The 18,774-nt window shown below is 54.7% G+C and overlaps 1 protein-coding gene across 5 annotated transcripts in view; it reads right to left on the reverse strand.

Moving 5' to 3' along the window:
- Positions 1-1,661: 1,661 nt before the first annotated feature.
- Shank1 (SH3 and multiple ankyrin repeat domains 1) overlaps positions 1,662-18,774 on the reverse strand; it is a 66,271-nt gene continuing 49,158 nt past the window's right edge. For 4 of the 5 annotated variants that reach the window (XM_045134336.1, XM_045134338.1, XM_004672562.2 and 1 more), the window contains 3 exons: positions 9,746-9,842; positions 5,761-8,821; positions 1,662-2,981 (listed from right to left, as the gene is read on the reverse strand). In XM_045134336.1, coding sequence (XP_044990271.1) covers positions 2,273-2,981; positions 5,761-8,821; positions 9,746-9,842 — 3,867 coding nt within the window. In that variant the 3' untranslated portion in view covers positions 1,662-2,272. Of the gene's footprint in view, positions 2,982-3,375; positions 3,457-5,760; positions 8,822-9,745; positions 9,843-18,774 lie in introns of all 5 variants that reach the window. The other variant, XM_045134339.1, reaches the window with a different exon arrangement.

Below are 18,774 nucleotides of genomic sequence, written 5' to 3' on the forward strand. Positions count from 1 at the left end.
CAGGCGGGGCGGGCTCGAGGGGGTGGATACTGTGAGTTTAATTATAAAGAATGACCTGGTACAAAAGCCATTTCTTTCTGCAAAATCTTGGTGGGAAGGGGGGAGGGAGGAGGGGGGGTAGGGGCGAACCCCCATAAAATCATCCCGCCTCCCTAACCGTACCCCAGTCCCAGCAGACGGACGCCGGGAGCTAGACGTCTCCGCCCGCCCATCCTCGTCCCCTTCCGCCCCCTTGGAAGACAATTCTCGGGCTTTTATTTCAGGTTTTTTTTTTTTTCTTCTGGATTTGTGTGTGTGTGTGTGTGTTTTCTAGGGTGTTTTGTTTTGCTTTGTAGTTTTTCTTCTTTTGTTATTGTTTCTCTTTTTGCTTAGTCTCTCCTCTCCACCCCACCCCTCATCCAGCCCTCCCCCTCCCCTCCCCACCTCTCCTCCCCCCTCCCCAACCCCGCGGCACCCATCCGGAATGAACAAGCCCTTGATAGATAGGCGCCGCGCAGGCCCCCTGCGGACGGGGGCATCCGACCCAGGGGAGGGGGCGGGGAAGGGTCCCCGGTGCCACCTCCGCTCCTCTCCGGCCGCCCTCCCCCCTTCCCACGACCCTCCCACCAGGTTCCCGCAGATCCCTGACGTGGTGAGAGGAGGGGAATGCCCCTCCCCTCGTGGACGGAGCGCTCCCCACCCCGGGTGGGGGAAGCGTGGAAGGAATGGGCTCAGGGAGAGGAGGGGGAGCTCCCTTCTTTGGCAGCTGAACGTGGAGGGAGGTAACATGTGGGCCATGCCCTCCCCTCTTTACCCATAGCAGGGGAGGGGGCTTACCACGGGAAGGGGGAAGGGTGGCTTTGAATTCCCAAGCCCCAGGAGCGAGGGGAAACGTGCGGGAGGGAGGATCCATGCTGGTGGGATGGGTGGGGGAGGGTTTGGTAGAGAAGACAGGGTTGGAGGAGGGAAGGGGAAATCCTCGTGCAAATGGATGGATGGATGGCCCAAGGACAGGACAGAGGGACGGCCCAGGGAGCAAGGAGCCAGCGTGCACGCGCAGGTTCTCCCCTCTCAGGAGAAAGGCGAGTGTGTGTGCAAAGGGAAGAGGGGCCGGGCTCTGCAGGCTGGCATGTGGAGGACCCGGCAGAGATGCAAGCAGTGCACAGCAGGCATGTATTCTGTGCCCGAGCATCGCCAAGGGAAGAGAAAGGCTCGTGGGGCAGCAGTGAAGGAGCTGAGGAGGGTGCGTGTGGAAGGGCAGGTGTGCAAGACGCAGACAGGTGGGTAAAAGTTTGGAAAAGAGAGTGGGGCCTGGCAAAGAGTTGAGTGTGAGAATTCTGTGTGGTGAGTGTGTAAACGGTGTATCGAAAGGGCAAGGGAATGGCAGAGTGGGGCGGGAGGTATGAGAGGAACAAGTGGGAGTAAGAGCAAGTGCTTCAGCCTAAGAAAACGGAGGTATGTCCGACAGGCGTACGGGATGAATGTGCCAAGACCAGACAGAGAGAAGGGTCCTCTAGGGATTGTGGGAGCATAGGGGTCTGTGAGTGGGAAAGGGGAGGTGAGTCCCATGTGTGTCTGCATCATGGGGCCTGTTGGGGGTGGGGGCGCAGAGAAGTGAGGGCTGCAGGACAGGGCCCCAGAGGAGAAGCTTGTAAGCAGAGACTGACGCGTGAGAAAAAGAATGCAGCATGTGCAAGGAAAGCAGCGCGTGTTCGAGAGCTGAGGGCCTTGCTAGCCAGAAATGTGCAAGACAGCGAAGGGAGGCAAGTGTGTGCAAAACTGCAGCATGGGGCGGGAGAGCAGGCGTGCAACCAGCGTGCAAGAGGCAGAGGAGGACTATGCCTGGGAGAGGGAAGGCTGAGGGGCCTGGAGAGGGTGGGAAGGGCTGTTGAAGGGACGCAGGTGGTGGAATCGGAGGGCATACCTTCCCCTGCGGCCTGGGGGATGTCCCCCCAATCCGGTCAGGCTCCAGGCTGACCCTCTATGGCTCTGTCTGTCCCCTCCCCCCCGCAAAATCGACCCTTCCATCCTTCTGGGTCTCCCCGTGTCACTTTTCCCTTCCCCACCTCGGCTCCCTGCGTCGTTACACACTCAGGTTTCTGTCAGCTGCCCCCCTCCTGTGAGGTGCCAATATCTGGGTCCACCCCGAGGGAGACTGGGCAGGGTGAAGTTTGAACAGAGTCCCTGGCCCCCTGGGGAGGTGGAAGGATAAGGATGGTCTGGGGGTCAGAGGTCAAGAGGCCAGTGGGCTCAAGGGATTGTTCTCGACGGGCTGGTCCGTCCTGGCCAGCCATCACCTCTCCAGGAAAAATTTAAGAGCCCGATCAATGTTCATGCGGTGGCCCACCCTGGTCACGCCCAGGTCCACGTAGTCCTCCTTGGTCAAGGCGGGCAGGTGGGAGCCATCAATCTCATGGTCCAAGAATTGGGCTCGGTGCTCAGACAAGCCCAGCCACTCCAGCCAATCAGCCACATCGAACTTGGTCCAGAACCCCAGAGGTTTAGCTCCAAAGGGCTTGTCCGGGGGCAAGGAAAGCAGACGGGTGGGTGACAGGGAGCGAGAGGCCCCAGACAAGGCTCCTCCGAGACCCCCCGATATTCCCGGGTGCGGGGGCACGAAGACCGGGGCAAAGGGGTCAGCTGAGCCTCCTGCCCCTCCTGTCGGAGATCCTCGGATGTCGAAGAGGCCAGGGTAGAGGGGTCCTGAAGGCAAGATGGGCAGAGACGAGGGCCTGGGTGCAGGGCTGACCTTGTGGTCCGAGGCAGGCAGCAGCGAGGGGCTGGGTGCCCGGCGGAGCAGAGGGGGTCTCATCTCAAACTCCACGCCCTGTAGGTGTCTGGTCGATGTGGAGGAGGAAGACGCTGAGGGGGAAGTGGCTCCTGGGGCTGCAGCAGCTGAAGGGGAGACACCGGTTCCACTGGGGAGCGGTGGCAGAGGGGGTTTGGGCCAGTTCTGAAAGAGGCTGCCGACAGGTTTGGAGAGGAGCGAGTCTTCAGAGAGTCTGGAATGTGACAAGGTGGGAGGAGGGAGGAGGGTGGGTGGGAGAGGGGAGGTTGAGGGCAGGGGTGTGAAAGAGGCAGAGGTCATGATTTAGGGGGGAGAGACACGAGGGGGGGGCCGAGAGATGGAGGAGAAAGACGGGGGAGCAAGGGGTAAGATGGGTTTCAGGAGAGAAGTGAAGGGTGAGAAAGAGGACAGGGAGAGGGTGACAGCCAAGAGAGATGAAAGAAAAAGAAACATTAAGTGATAGTAATCATCACCGCCACCCTTACTGCTGCTCAGTGTGTCAGGCATTGCTCTAGGGCTTTCCGTATCACTATCGATTTAATCCCCACGACAGCCCTGACAGAGATTACTGTTAGCATCACCAGCACAAACGGTGTAAAGTAACTTGCCTAAGGACACACAGCCAGGGAGTGGCAGAGCCCAGTTAGATGTCACCAAAGTCTGAGCTCTTAACCACCACTCGAAACTGCCTTTTGGGTTATGGTCAATTGTAGCAGAGTGGAAGACAGGAGACAGTGGGAGAGAAACAAAAAGAGGGTGAGCATTCAGGGGGGAAGAGAGATGGAAGGGAAGAGGGGACAGACACAGAGAGAGAGAGAGAGAGAGAGAGAGAGAGAGAGAGAGGGGTGAAGAGAGGAAGATGAAAGAAAGAAACAAGGGGAGAAAAAGGTTCCCCTCATCCCTTGAGCTTCCTCCAGCGCAGCCCCACCTCAGAGCCTCTGGACTGCCTGTTCCCGCTTCTCAGCTCACTCTTCCCACATGAAGCTTGACAGTTGCTGTTGGACAGTCTTGTCTAGTCCAGGCTGGCCTCAAAATCGCTATGTAGCCAAGGATGACTTGAACTCCTGATCCCCCCTGCCTCCACCAACTGGGATTGTATGTGTGCACCATTATGCCCAGTTTATGCAGCGCTGGGGATGGAACCCAGGGCTTCATACACGTTGGCAACACACTACCCACTGAGCTGAAGCCCCAAGGCCTGGCAATCTTATCGAGCGGAGAGATCATCTCTAATCGTCCAATTTTGGAAGATGGTTGCAATTATTTTACCTACTATGTGGTCTCCAGCCCAGGCCTCACTAAACTAGGAGCACGGCCTTGGGAAGCCCTCCCATCCATCCCAGGAGGACAAGTGGATTCTTTAAGATCTCCAGGGTGTGCACCTAATGAATCAACATTGGACCACTCAATATGAACTTAGAAAAAATGTAGGTGGGTGCATGTGGAAGCCAGAGGACAACCAATAATGACATCTTCGGTACTCTGTCCACCTCTCTTTTAGACAGAGTCTCTCACTGAAGCTGGAGTTCGCCCAGACTCCTCCTGTCTCCAACCTCCCCAGTACTGGGATTTCAGGCATGCATCACCACACCCACCATTTACTTGGGTTGGGGCTTATAGGGCAAGCATTTCACCCATTGAGCCATGTCTCCAGAACCCCTGGAGGGGAGGGATTTTAAAACTCCCTTCCCTTGTCTGTTGTGTCTGAGTTGGGGATGGAATCACTTTCCCTAAGACTAGCTAGCATGGGCTGTGTTCTAAGCGGAGAGCACCCGTAGTGAGGTGCTATTGCGCCCCTCAGCATCACTCTGACCTTCCACATGAATGACTACTGGGCTCTCAAAAGACACCTCCGCCCTCCATTGAAATGTTAGCAACAGCCCAAGTTAAATCTTTCCTACACCCTTTCAAGCAGGCAGAGTGCCATCTCCTACGGGTGTATGCATGTGTGTGGGGGTGGGGTGGGGGGATCCCTGCTTGGTGCTGGGCCAGGAATGGAACCCAAGAAGCTGGGCGCCACAGCCACACAGACACCAGAAACTTCAGTTACTGCAATTTCCTCTGTTAATGTTTATACCCACGTCTGTCAGTGCAGGCCTGTCAGCCCAGCTACTCAGGAAACTGAGGCAGGAATAACAGCACAAGACAAATCCAAAGTCAGACTGGGCAGTGTCTCAGATGAAGAATACAAAGTGGGGACACCGCTCAGCAGTGCAGCCCTTGCTGCTTGGAGGCCTGGCTCAGAGGTAGAGCTCCTGTCTAGATCTACAGTAAGGGCTGGGGGCGTGGCTCAGAGGTAGAGCTCCTGTCTAGAATCCACAGTGAGGGCTGGGGGCGTGGCTCAGAGGTAGAGCTCCAGTCTGGAATCCACAGAGGGGGCTGGGGGCCTGTCTCAGAGGTAGAGCTCCTGTCTAGAATCCACAGTGAGGGCTGGGGTGTGGCTCAGAGGTAGAGCTCCTGTCTAGAATCCACAGTGAGGGCTGGGGGCATGGCTCAGAGGTAGAGCTCCTGTCTAGAATCCACAGTGAGGGCTGGGGGCGTGGCTCAGAGGCAGAGCTCCAGTCTGGAATCCACAGAGGGGGCTGGGGGCGTGGCTCAGAGGTAGAGCTCCTGTCTAGAATCCACAGTGAGGGCTGGGGGCATGGCTCAGAGGTAGAGCTCCTGTCTAGAATCCACAGTGAGGGCTGGGGGCGTGGCTCAGAGGTAGAGCTCCTGTCTAGCATCCACAATGAGGGCTGGGGGCATGGCCCAGCATAGTATACATACATATGGCCCTGGGTTTGATCCCTAGCACCACCAAAAATTAAAAAAAAAAAAACAACTAGGATTACGTTGTCTAGGGTGTAAAAGCTCACTTCTTGGAGGAACTGACTCCTAGAAGGCCAGAATTGCGTTACTGGGGCCCAGAAGGACGTGGCTGTGGGGCTAGCGGGCGCCTTCTGCATCGCATCAGCCCTGCTGGCCTGCACTATCGCCCGCAGGGCCCCGCTCACCTTTGCCGCTGCAGGGAGGAAGTCCTCTCGGGGACGTAGCTGGCTCCCCCATGGTGGCTGTCCCCGCTGCCCCCGCTGCCTCCCCGGGCCCACGGAAGAGCTCCTCCAGCTGCCGAGGACCCCCCAAACTGCTGGAGCTTGGAGCTGAGTTCGCTGATGATGCTGGCTTTGACAGTGGCCAAGGCAGAGGCCTGAGGCTGGGCTAGGGGCCCAGGGAGGGGAGGTGGTGGGGGGCCAGGGCCCTCTTCCCATGGCAACAGCTTCCGAGGCAGAGACGAGACAGTGGGCAAGGGCACCGGTAGGCCTTCTGACTCCACCGCCACGGGACCCCCAGTCACACCAACGGTCGAAGGTCCCGAACAAGCACTCAGGGCCAGTAGCCCATCCGTTCCCGCTCCCGTCACAGAGACCGTGGGGCTCGTGGGAGTGACAGGGTCGCGAAGTCCCCCACTGGGTCCAGGCCGAAGGCTTCCGCTGGACCCCAAAGCCCGGCCCCTTAGCTTGGAAGGAGTCATAAGCTGGGGAGGGTATGGTGGGCCAGGAGTCCCACTCCCCCCGAAGGCCTGGCCATCCAGGTAGGCCACGTAGGTGTCCAGTAGCTCTGGCCCACTGGCTACCCCGGCCCCACTCCCCACCCCAACCCCTGCGTTGCCACCTCCTTCCGCAGATAGACTGCTGAGTGTAGACGCACTACTGATGGTCTCCAACGGGTGGTCACTGCTGCTCCTACTGTCCACTTCCTCGATACCAGAATCCGTGCCTGGTGGAGGGTCCGGGCCAGGCTGTGGGGCCGGAGGAGCTGGTGCTGCTGGAGCCGGAGGACCTGGGGGTGGTGGGTCCCCAGAAGCCGCCGGAGCCCCCTGGGTCAGCGTGGCCACCTCGCTGTCGTAGGACGTCAGGCTAGAAGCGGTGGAGTCCAGGGTGGGAGGGGCAGGGGTGACAGCAGGGGGCTGCGCCGGGGGCAGTGGGGTGGCTGGGGCGGGAGGGTCGGGCAGGGCGTGGGGAGGCCCGGGCGTGAGGGGCGACTCGGGCTTTTCAAAACTATTGGAGAACTCCAGGGGCGGAGGCAGAGGCTCCACAAATAGGAACTCGCCATCATCCACATCCACGGACGGGGCAGGCGGAGGCAGGACCAGCAGAGGAAGGCCGTTCTCTTCGCTGCCCCGGGGAGAAGTGGGAGAGGCGGGGATGGCACGGCCAGGGCTGGGCGGTGGGACCCCAGGCCCGTCCTCGGTAGAGGATGCCCTGCTGCCCGCCACCGAGGGCCGGGGTTGGCAGTTCTCACGGAACCGCACGTGCAGGGGCAGCCTCTCGGGCTCCTCCGAGGCTGCTGAGCGCCAGCCCTTGCTCACGCTGGGATGCGGAGTGGGGGGCTCTGGGCCCAACTGTAGCAGGAGTGGCCCGACCCCGGGAGCCGTCGGGGGCAAGCGATGCAGCAGGGAGCGACGGGCTGCTGGAGGACTAGCTGGCAGGGCCTTCTCCTGACTCCCCAGGCCTGCCCGGTACCCCAGCTCCCTGCGCGAGGGGTCCCCCCAGAGGCGCAGCACCGGTTCGTGATGCGCGTGGTGGGGCGAGTGGTGGTGCAGGCTGGGCGGCGGAGCGTCGTAGCGCGGGGATGGTGGTCTAGGCGGCGGCTGCGGGGTGCTCCCACCTTCTGAGGACTCCTTCAGGGCTCGCTCCCTGGCGGCCAGGGCCAGCCCGAGTGGGGAGGCAGGATCCAAGGCCTTGCCCGTGAGCGGGTGCACGAGGGGCCGTGGGGGTAGAAAACTGGTGAAGGCGCTGCTGCCCGCGTAGGCTCGGCCGCCTGCTGCGTAGGCCCCGTATCCGCCACTGCTGCCCCCGGACTCCAGCCGGAGGTAGGGCTCGGCTGAGAACATGCCTTCATCGATGGATTTGGAATGGCGCAGCCGGGGACCCGGGGGGGTCCCCGCACCCAGACCACTGTCGCCTCCGTCCTCATCCCCAGCGTCGGTGGAGAGGAACAGCGTGGAGCGTCGGCGGGCTTCATTCTGCCAGCCTCCCTCCCTCCTCGCGGCGCCCACCAGGGCTGCTCCAAACTGGCTGGTGAAATCGAGCGTGGCCGGGCCACTGGGCGACGCGGGGGTTGGCACGGGCGACGGGGACGGTGGTACCGGGGACGTGGTAGGGGCCGGGCTGGGGGAGGAGCCTCCGCCGCCCGCGCCCTCGGGCTGGCTGGGGGGCTCGGCCTCCGTGCTGCTGCCCTGGCTGCTGCGACCGCTGCTACTGGTGGATGGAGCTTTGATGATGATGGTGGGGATGGGGATGGAGTTCTTTTCCGCCGGCGCGGCCGGAGGCGGTGGCTGCGGCGACGCTGGGGACGTGGGAGAGGACGCCGCGGGTGGGAGGCCACCCTTCTGGGGTTCGCCTTCCACTTTGGTCTGTTTGACCAGCGGACCCTTGCGGCCTCGGCCCGAGCGGGCCGGCACGTACATGGCCGCGCTTGCCGCCCTAGGGGGCAGCTGGAAGTAGCGCAGGGCCGGAGCCTGCGAGGCACCCCCGCTGCCGCTGCTGCCGTGGTGGGAAGGCGATGGAGCCCCTGGGGTCGGGCTGGGTCCTCCGCCCCGCCAGCCTCGCAGGCTAGGTTGGGGTCCCAGAGCCAAGCGGGGCGGGGGGTCATCGGGGGAGCCCCCAGTCTCCATCTCTGGAGGGTGTGGGGGGTGCGCGTGGTGGTGGTGGGACTGGGGGGGCGGGGCGTGGTGGTGATGGTGATGGGGTGGGTGGTGATGGGCGGGGGGCAAGGGACCACCGTGGTATAAGCTCTTCTCCCGGCTCCCTATTCGGGTGTCAGGAGGGGAGGGCCCATCAAAGGACGAGGGAGATGAAGCGGGGAGGGGACCCCCAGAGCCAGGATTGAACGGACCTCCCCGGGGGGAGGGGGTGAGACGGCCAGAGGAGGAAGGGGCCGGGGGTGTGCTGTAGGGAGGCTCTGGTGGGGACGTAGTGGGTGGTGGGGGTATGTCCTCTGAACCAGGGACAGACAGGCTACGGCTGAACTTCATGGCTGGGGGTGCCAGGTAGGGTCTGTCATCCTCCGCAGCCCCTGGAGAGAGACACAATTCTGAGCTGGAAGACTGACCTAGGACTTCCACTAACAACAATGGCAGTACTGTGGACAAACCACCAGCTCTGCCCACAGGTACACGCTGCGCACTACACAGTATCAATCAGCAGAGGGCGCAAGGGGAAAGCCAAAACGCAGCGAAATTTCCACCTCCCACCACGAGGGGGTGTCTCTTTCCACATCGCTCAAAGCTCGGCTGTATGCTAAGGGTGACTAAGAGCGAGTCAAAGAAACTCAGGCTGGAAAGAGATGGCCATGTACGTGTGAGGGAAGAAAATGCACTAGAAACCTGTGATATATATATATTTTTTTGAGGTAGAGTCTCTAGCCTGGACTGACCTGGAACTCACTATGTAGTCTCAGAGTGGTCTCAAACTAATGGCACTCCTCCTACCTCTGCCTCCCGAGTGCTGGGATTAAAGGCGTGCGCCACCACGCCAGGCAGACCCTTTATACAGACCTCCTCTGGAAGCTGATTCGTTGCTCTCGTGCCTTGCCCCTTGCGCCCCCTGCTGGTCCAGACTATGTAGTACATACCGCGTATTTCTGGGAAGAACTGGGCTAACCCATGTTTAGTTTAGTTTCTTCCAATACACTATCTGCCTCCACTCTCTACCTCCCAGTTGTCAACTCCCCATCCTCTTCCCTTAGGGTCCAGTTCTTCTATTCAGGGATGGAAAAGTTCCCCATTTTCTAGACACAGAACCCTAAGCCCAAAGAAGTGAAGCCAAGTGCCCCAGGAGACAAAGCTGTGAGAGGAGCTATAGGATTCATTCCCAAATTTCCCAGCCCCACGCCCTAACCCTAAGTAACTAGTGTCACACGTAGACGTAGGAAACATTTCCAAACGTACAAAGTTATTCCTGAGGCACCCCCATCCCGCATCCCCGCTGGAGGACCTACCAATCGACTTCTGCCTGAGCATAAGCCCAGGGCCGGGTGGCAGGAAGGACGGGCGTTCGTAAGTTGGCTGGGAGCGGTGATGAGGATCGAAGCTCGACTTTAGGGCAGCAGTTAGAGGGAGAGAGAAAGAACAGAGAAAGATCCGTGAGGGTATGAACACTCAGGGTTCTCCATTCTGGGAAGGAGAAAGCTTTCTGAATCTGGGCGGTGGTGGAGGAGTAAAGTGGGGGAGTGAAGAAGAAAGAGGCCAGCAGATGAGTAACGACCACTTCCTGGACTAAGCCGGACGCTTCCGCAGTCACTGCCCATCCCCAATTTCCCACATGGTCATCTCCACTGTCGCAACAGACACCCTCCTCTTTCTGCCACTGCCCCCTAGTTCTTATGTTTTTTTTTCTGGTCTTTCCACACCAGCCTTAGCAGATTTTTTTTTGGGGGGGGGGTTCGGAGTAGGGTCTCTCTTTAGCCCACGATGACCTGGAATTCACTACATAGTTTCAGGGTGGCCTTGAACTCATGGCGATCCTCCTACCTCTGCCTCCCAAGTGCTGAATTTAAAGGCATGCGCCACCCCACCACACAGGGCATTTTTTTTTTTACTTTGGTGTTGTGTGTGTGTGTGTGCACGCGCGCGCGTGCACATGTATGCGCCCATGCAGCTCCCCACGCACTCATCTTCATCTGCAGTGGCCAGAGTGTTCCGCCTGTTCTTATTTGGAGTGTTACTAATCCCAGAGCTGTGGGTTTTGTTTTTTTCATAAACTCTGGTGATTCTCAGGTCTCTGGTGTGTCCTTCCCTACCTCCCTCCCTCCCCTCCCCCGTGGGACTGATTTACAGATACACAAAGCCACACCTAGCTGTTTATGTGGGTCCTGGGGATTGAACATGAGCCATCTCTCAGGCCTTCTCAGCCCTCACACTTGCACAGGAAGGGATCTTAATCGCTGACCGGTCTCTCTAGACCATCAGCAGCATTTTCCAGAAAGGAGTGTGTTATTGCCCTGTGTGAAATCCCGGAATTGAGTGGCCCACCAGTCTGGGGGTATGACAGCTGCTTAGGATGTGAGGAATCATGGAGTTGCTCCCCAAGTTGGTTAGAGCTGCAGCCTATGTCAGGCCTCTGCAAACACAAAGGCATAAGGCCAAAGTGACTCCGTGGTACAGCTGCACTTCAGAGCTCTGGGTGGGGTCAAGCTGCAGGCAGATTCCAGTGGGGACTTATCTGTCTGCAGCTCCATCCTGCCTCCCGCACTCCTTAAGATTCCCATTCAGTAAATGGCTACCTCAAGACCCCTAAGTCTCACTGCCTAGCCCAGATTGAATCCTCCTGTTGCAGCTTCCACTTGCTGGAATGACAGACACACTGTCACATCTGGCTGATTTTGTCTGTCTTACTCGTGGACAGTCTCCAGTCACCACAAGAGCCTGACTTCTACAAGCACATGCTGAATGAAGGAAAAACTAAACAAGACCCTGAACCACTGCTGAGCTCCAACTCCCCAACTTCTGGAAGGTGACTCCAGAGCCTCTCTTTATACTAGGGTGGAGAGGCAGAAAATATACCCAGGATGAAGTACCCACATTTTAATTGGAGCCTCCATAACCCCCTTTTTATTTAGTTTTTTTTTTTTCAAGGTAGGATCTCATTCTGGCCCAGGCTAAATGGAATCTTACTCTAGTCTCAGGGTGGCCTTGAAGTCATGGTGATCCTTCTTCCTTTGCCTCCCCACTGTTAGGATTAAAGGAGTATGCCACCACACCAGGCCCTACCCCCCTCTTTTTTTTGAGGTAGGGTCTCACTCTAGCTCAGGCTGATCTGGATTTCACTATGTAGTCTCAGGGTGGTTTTGAACTCATAGTGATTCTCCTACCTCTGCCTCCCGAGTGCTGGGATTAAAGGCGTGTGCTACCAACCCAGCTGACCCCCCTCTTTTAAAAATATTTTCTTTGAGAGAAAGAGATAAACAGATACAGAGAGAGAGAGAGAGAGTGGGGGAGAGAGAGAGAGAGAGAGAGAGAGAGAGAGGGAGAGAGAATGGGCACTACAGGGCCTCTAGCCACTGCAAACAAACTTCAGATAGATATGCCACCTGGTGCATCTGGCTCACGTGGGTACTGGGGAATCAAACCTGGGTCCTTAGGTTTCATAGGCAAGCACCTTAACCACTAAGCCATCTCTCTAGTCCCCTACCCCCTTTTTTGAGGCAGGGTCTTATGTTGTTCAGGCTGGCTTTGAACTGGCTATATAGCTGAGGATGACCTTGAACTGCTGGCCTTCCTGCTTCCTCCTCAGGACTGCTGGGACTACAAGCTAGTGGCACCATATCCAGCTCTCTTGTCCCACTGACAGTGCTTTCGAAAAAACACTCCATCCTCTGAAGTCCCTGGGCTTTCTCACTCAGACTCCTAATATATACAGATCCTTCCACCTGGAACTGGAACATCCCTTCCTTGTGATCTACACTCTGCTTGAGGAGACCCTTTGTCAGCCTAGCCCACCACCTAGGCCTGGATGCCCCCTTCTCTAGGCCTGTGTTACCCACAAGCAAGTCTGATGTCAATTTCAGCTCATTAAAAGAAAAAAAATCCAGGGCTGGAGTGATGACTCAGCAGTTAAGGTGCTTGCCTGCAAAACCTAATTCCCCAGTACCCAAGTAAAACCAGACGTATAAAGTGACACATGCATCTGGAGTCTGCACTGGCTGGAGACCCTGTTGCATCCATTCTCTCTCTTTTTGCAAATACATAAATGAAATATTTAAAAATAAAAAAGAGGCCAGGCATTGTGGCACATGCCTTTAATCCTAGTACTGGGGAGGCAGAGGCAGGAGGATCACCATGAATTTGAGGCCACCATGAGAGTACATAGTGAATTCCAGGTCAGCCTGGTCTAGAGTGAGACTCTACCTTGAAAAATTAGCAATAATAAATAAATAAAAATAAGAAGCTGGATGTGGTGGCATATGCTTTTGATCCTAGCAACTTGGGAGGCAGAGGTAAAAGGATCGCCAAGAGTTCAAGGCCAGCCTGAGACTACATAGTGAATTTCAGGTCAGCCTGAGCTACAGTGAGACCCTACTTCAAAAAAAATTTCATCCATCCATTTATCATCCATCCCTCCACCACCCACCACCAGTCAATCCATACAGTCACCCGTTATCCATCCATAATCCATCCATCATTCCACTCACCAATCATCCACCCAAAGTCCATCCATTAATCCATCCACATTCATCCACTATCCATCCACATATCCATCCACACACCCATGATCCACCCATCAATGTGTCCATTCATCCATCCATTCTCCATCAATCCATCCATCCATCCATCTACCCACTGATCCATCAATCAATTGATTGAGCCATCCATGACACTGGCCATGTCTGAAGCACCATGTCACCTGCTATGCTGGGTGTTGCACAGGAAAGCACAGATAGGAACATTTCCATCCTCATAGAACATTCTAGAGGACAATGCTTCCCTGGGCTAGAATAGGCTATTTCCATGTTTTTCTTATTCACTCATCTCACAAGTATTATAAAGCATCTCCTTATGCCAGGGACTGTTCTGGATGCCAGGGATTCTTGGCTACATGAAGAAAAGACACAAATGAAACAGATCACAAAATACGACAAGGAACCAGATGTGGTGGCCCACGCTGGAGCAAGGGGATTATCACATGTTCTGGGCTGGCCTGGACTCCAAAAGTTCCTGGCTAGCCTGGGCTGCAAAATGAGTTGCAGGTCAATCTGAAGTGCACTATAAGACCATGTCTCAGAAAACAACAAATAAACAATAAAAAACAATAAGGGGCTGGAGAGATGACACAGAGGTTAAGATGCTTGCCTGCAAAGCCTAATGACTTGGATTTGATTTCCTCATTACCCATGTAAAGCCAAATGTACAAAGTGGCACATGCATCTGGAGTTCATCTGCAGTGGCTGGAGGCCCTGAAGCACCCATTCTCTTTTTCCCCCTGTCTGTCTCTCTTTGTTAGCAAATAAATAGATAATTAATTAATTAAAAAAACAATGAAAAGAAAATGGAGAGATGGTCCAGAAGTTAAAGGTATTTACTTTTAAGCCTCTGGGTTGGATTCTCCAGTACCTACTTAAAGACAGATACGCAAAGTGATGCCATGTGTCTAGAGTTCATTTGTAGTGGCAGGAGGCCTTGGAGTGCTCTCTCTCTCTCTCTCTCTCTCTCTCTCTCTCTCTCTTCCCTTCCCTCTCTCTATCAAATAAATAAAAAAAAATGGGGGGGGGGTTCGAGGTAGCATCTCACTTTAGCCCAAGCTGACCTGTAATTATGTAGTCCCAGGCTGGCCTTGAACTCACAGCAGTCCTCCTACCTCTGCCTTCCTGAGTGCAGAGATTAAAGGCCTGCATCACAACTGGGTGAAAATATTTTTAGAAAAAGTAAAAGGAGGGCTGAGGAGATGGTTCAATAGGTAAAATGCTTGCTATACAAGCACAGATCTGAGTTTGGTTCCCAGCACTTGTAATCACAGCACTAGGCGGGGAGGAGATGGGAGGATCCCTGGTTTCTAACTTGACAAGACCTGGAATCTTGTGAGGGTTTATATAGATTAGATAAACCTCTGGGTCAGTCTGTGTGACTCGTTAATCTAGGTGACAAGACCTAATTTAACTGTAGGTAGCACCATTCCATAAACCAGGGTCCTGGACTATATAAAAGGAAGAGAGCTGGCTGAGCAGCAGCATTAATCTATCTCTGCCTCCTCACCGTGGGATGGACGGGGACCAGCTGCCTCAGGCTCCTGCCACCCCCCCTTTCCTGCCATGATGGACTGTAACTTGAAACTGTAAACTGAAATTATCCTTTTCTCCCCAAATGGATTTTTGCCAGATATTTTGTCCCAACAACAAGAAGGTAATAGTAAAGCTGGATAGCTCTCCAGGTTCAGTGAGAAATGCTGTTTCAAAAAGTAATGTGGGTGGCACATGCCTTTTATCTCTGCACTCAGAAGGCAGAGGTAGGAGGATCGCTGTGAGTTCGAGGCCACCCTGAGACTACATAGTGAATTCCAGGTCAGCCTGGACTAGAGCAAGACCCTACCTCAAAAAATCAAAAACAAACAAACAAACAAATGTGGGGTCTGGAGAGGTGGCTTAGCAATTAAGGTACTTGCCTGCAAAGCCAAATGATCTGGGTTTGATTTCCCAGTACCCATGTAAAGCCAGATACACAAAGCGGCACATACATCTGGAGTTTGTTTGCAGTGACTAGAGGCCCTGGCATGCCTATTTTCTCTCTGCTTACAAATAAATGAATAAACTTTAAAATAACCTAAGGTGTACGGAAAAGGGCTCAAGGGTTAAGTGTGCTTCTTGAGTAAGCATAAGGACCTGACGTGGCCTGAGACTGCTCAAGTTCAAATCTCCAGGTCCCATGTAAGACAGCGGGCCATGGCCATGTGCACTTGTAACCTAACCTCCCAGGGAGGCAAAGATCTGAGAACTGTCTGATCTGTCATCAGTAAAGAGACTCCAGCTCAAAACAAGACTAGTTAGAAGAGAGATCGAGTGGGACACACGATGTTCCACTCTGGCCACCACAAGCAAGTGACCTCCGTAGCAGGTGAGTGACCCCTGCCACAGGTGAGCATATGAGGTCCTGAAAGGACACATACATGTGCAAACGCCATACACACATCACACACACACATACACATAAACACAAGCAAAAATAAGAAAAAAAGGTGGAGAGTAATCAAGGAAGATACCCAATGTTGACCTCTGGCCTCCACATACATGTATACATATGTGCATCCCATCAACACACATGCATGCATGCATACTACACACATATGAATGAAGAGAAAAAGGAAAAAGAAAGGAAGTATAACAGCCAGGCTTGGTGGTCCACCCCTTTAATCCCAGCACTCGGGAGGCAGAGGTAGATAGACCGCTGTGAGTTCCAGGCCACGCTGAGACTACATAGTGAATTCCAGGTCAGCCTTGGCTAGAGCGAGACCCTACCTCAAACAAATAAACAAAGAATGAAAGAAAGGAAATATAACATTGATCAGAGGGTGGCAAGCTAAGCTGTGTTTGACTCCTGGGAAGTCTCAATGGAGGTACCCCAATGCCAAGGCACCCTCTTTTGCCTGTCTACCCTTCCTCATTTCTGTTCCCTGGATTGCTGGTGCCATAGCTATAGCTCCAGCACTCATCTTGGAGTCTGAGACCAGTCTGTGGTTGGCAGCAAGGCTAGGGTGGTATTGTGGAAAGTGAGGAGGAGGTACCAGGTCGTCACAGCAGCTGCTGACGTGGCTGCTGGGCGTGCTGGGTCCTACTTCCAACCGCTTTCACTGGAACAGGTAGACGATAAGCATTCTCATTACGTGAGCTACTGTTGGGAATTCCTCTCACTTATAGCAGAGCCTCACTCTGTGACTTTCCACTCCCCACATGGAAACGTTTTTGTTTGTGAGTGTGTGGTGAGTGTGTAAGTGTGTTCAGATGTGTGTGGGCACAGGTGTACGTGTATGTGTGTGTGTAGGCCAGAGGCTTATATTGGGTGTCTCTCATTCTCTGCCTTATTTTTTTTTTTAATTTTTAAATTTAATTTTTATTTATTTTAGAGTGACAGACATACAGAGAAAGAAAGAGGCAGACAGAGAGAGAATGGGCACACCAGGGCCTCCAGCCATTGCAAACAAACTCCAGACGTATGCACCTCCTTGTGCATCTGGCTTACGTGGGTCCTGGGGAATCGAGCCTCAAACCAGTCTGCCTTATTTTTTAAAGACAGGGTATCTTATTGAACATAGAGCTCACTGTTTCATCACCCTAGCTAGCCAGCGAGCCCCAGGGATCCTCTGCTCTCTGCCTCCCCAGCATTGACATTACTGTATGCTACTGTGCATGGACTTTACATTGAATGCTGGGGTCTGAACTCAGGTCCTCACATTTGCACAGTAAGCACTTTATCTGCGTAGCCCCAGATGTGAATTCTCTTTTTTTAAAAAAAATTTATTAGCCCAGCTTGGTGGCACACGTCTTTAATCCCAGCACTTGGGAGGCAGAGGTAAGAGGACCGTGTGAGTTCGAGGCCACCCTGAGACTACATACTGAATTCCAGGTCAGCCTGGGCTAGAGTGAGACCATACCTTAAAAAACAAAAAACAAAAACAAAAAACAGGGCTGGAGAGATGGTTTAGCAGTTATGGTGCTTGCCTGTGAAGCCTAAGGACCCAAGTTTCATTCCCCGCTACCCATGTAAGCCAGATGCACAGTGTGGGCATGTGTCTGCAGTTCGTTTGGAATGGCTCGAGACCTTGGTGTACCCATTCTCTATCAGCCTCTCTCTCTTATAAATAAATAAAATATATTCTTTAAAAACAGGAAGACAGGGCTGGAGAGATGGCTTGGTGGTTAAGCGCTTGCCTGTGAAGCCTAAGGACCCCGGTTCGAGGCTCGGTTCCCCAGGTCCCACGTTAGCCAGATGCACAAGGGGGCGCACGCGTCTGGAGTTCGTTTGCAGAGGCTGGAAGCCCTGGTGCGCCCATTCTCTCTCTCTGCCTCTATCTGTCTTTCTCTCTGTGTCTGTCGCTCTCAAATAAATAAATTAATTAATTAAAAAAAAAACAGGAAGACAGAGAGTATAGGCATTCCAGGGCCTCCCCCTCTGTAAACAAATCCCAAAATCATGTGCCACCTCATGCATCTGGCTTTATGTGGACACTGGGGAATTGAACCTAGGCCACCAGGCCTTGCAAGCAGCTGCCTTTAACCAGTGAGCCATGTCCCCTGCCCCTAGATGTGAATTCCTTAAAGGAAATGCCTTGATTTGACTGGAACACCCTCTGACCCAGCATTAGGCCCAGCATACCACAGGCGCTCAGCAAACACTTACAGTATGAAGGAGAGTCGCTTCCTATCCCCCTGAATGTCCTGGCCTACAATGTCAGGGTGGCAACAGGGAGACCTGCGGAGTTCTGTGGGTGACTGTGCCCCTGTGCTCCCCAGCCTGTGTCTTTCTTCTCTGCCTCTCACTCAAGGTCTTTCACCTCTTCCTTCTCAGCAAAATGCCCTGACTGGTTTTCTGCCCCATCCTGCAGCTAGCCTCAGACAGACCTGTCCCGTAAGCCAGATACTCTGAGAAAACGCAGAGAGCGCAGCAGCCAGTAGAGGGAGCTGGTGCTGTGCCTGTTGCTGCCTGCTCAGGTCCCCAGTGAACCCTGCAACTGGCTGTCACTCAAAAGGTCCAATTAGGTGACCATGATGGAGACTGATGGCCAGAGGACAGGCTTGTGATGGGAGGGGTCACTGACAGGGGAAGGTTCATGGTGACAGAGGAGAGGAAAAATGAGAAGGGGCCACTTTGACAGAAGAGGGGGTCACTGTGACAAGGGATGCTGTTGACAGTGAGTTGACCATTGAGACGAACAGGAATGTGGTGGTTTGAATCACGTGTCCCCCGTTAACTCATGTGTTCTGAATGCTTTGTTCCCAGCCAGTGGCAATTTGGGAGGTGGAGCCTTGCTGGAGGAGGAGTGCTGTTGGGGAAGGCTTTGGGGTTCGAGCCGGTGACCCCTCGCCAGAGCTCCGCTCCGCTCTCGCTACTGTTTCCTACCTGCTGAAGCAAGGAGCGATGTCAAGCCTCCACTCTACCACCTTTTCACACCGTGAGGGAGCTTCCCCTCGGCTCTGTAAGCCAGGACAGACCCTTTCCTCCCACTGGCTGCTTTTGGCCTGGTGTTTTGTTTTGGTTTGGTTTTGGTTTTTCGAGGTAGGGTCTCACTCTAGCCCAGGCTGACCTGAAATTCACTATGTAGTCTCAGGGTGGCCTTGAACTCATGGCGATCCTCTTGCCTCTGCCTCCTGAGTTCTGGGATTAAAGCGTGCACCGCCACAACTGGCCCTGGTCTGGTGTTTTGTCACAGCAACGAGAAGGTAATTACAAGGGCTCAGTGTGACAGAGGAGGGAATACTGTGACAGAAGAGGGGATACCAACAGAGGAGGAGACACTGTGCCAGAGGAGAGGGTTCAGGGTGCA

Source organism: Jaculus jaculus, chromosome 14 (assembly GCF_020740685.1).
Source record: "Jaculus jaculus isolate mJacJac1 chromosome 14, mJacJac1.mat.Y.cur, whole genome shotgun sequence".
Lineage (NCBI taxonomy): Eukaryota > Metazoa > Chordata > Mammalia > Rodentia > Dipodidae > Jaculus > Jaculus jaculus.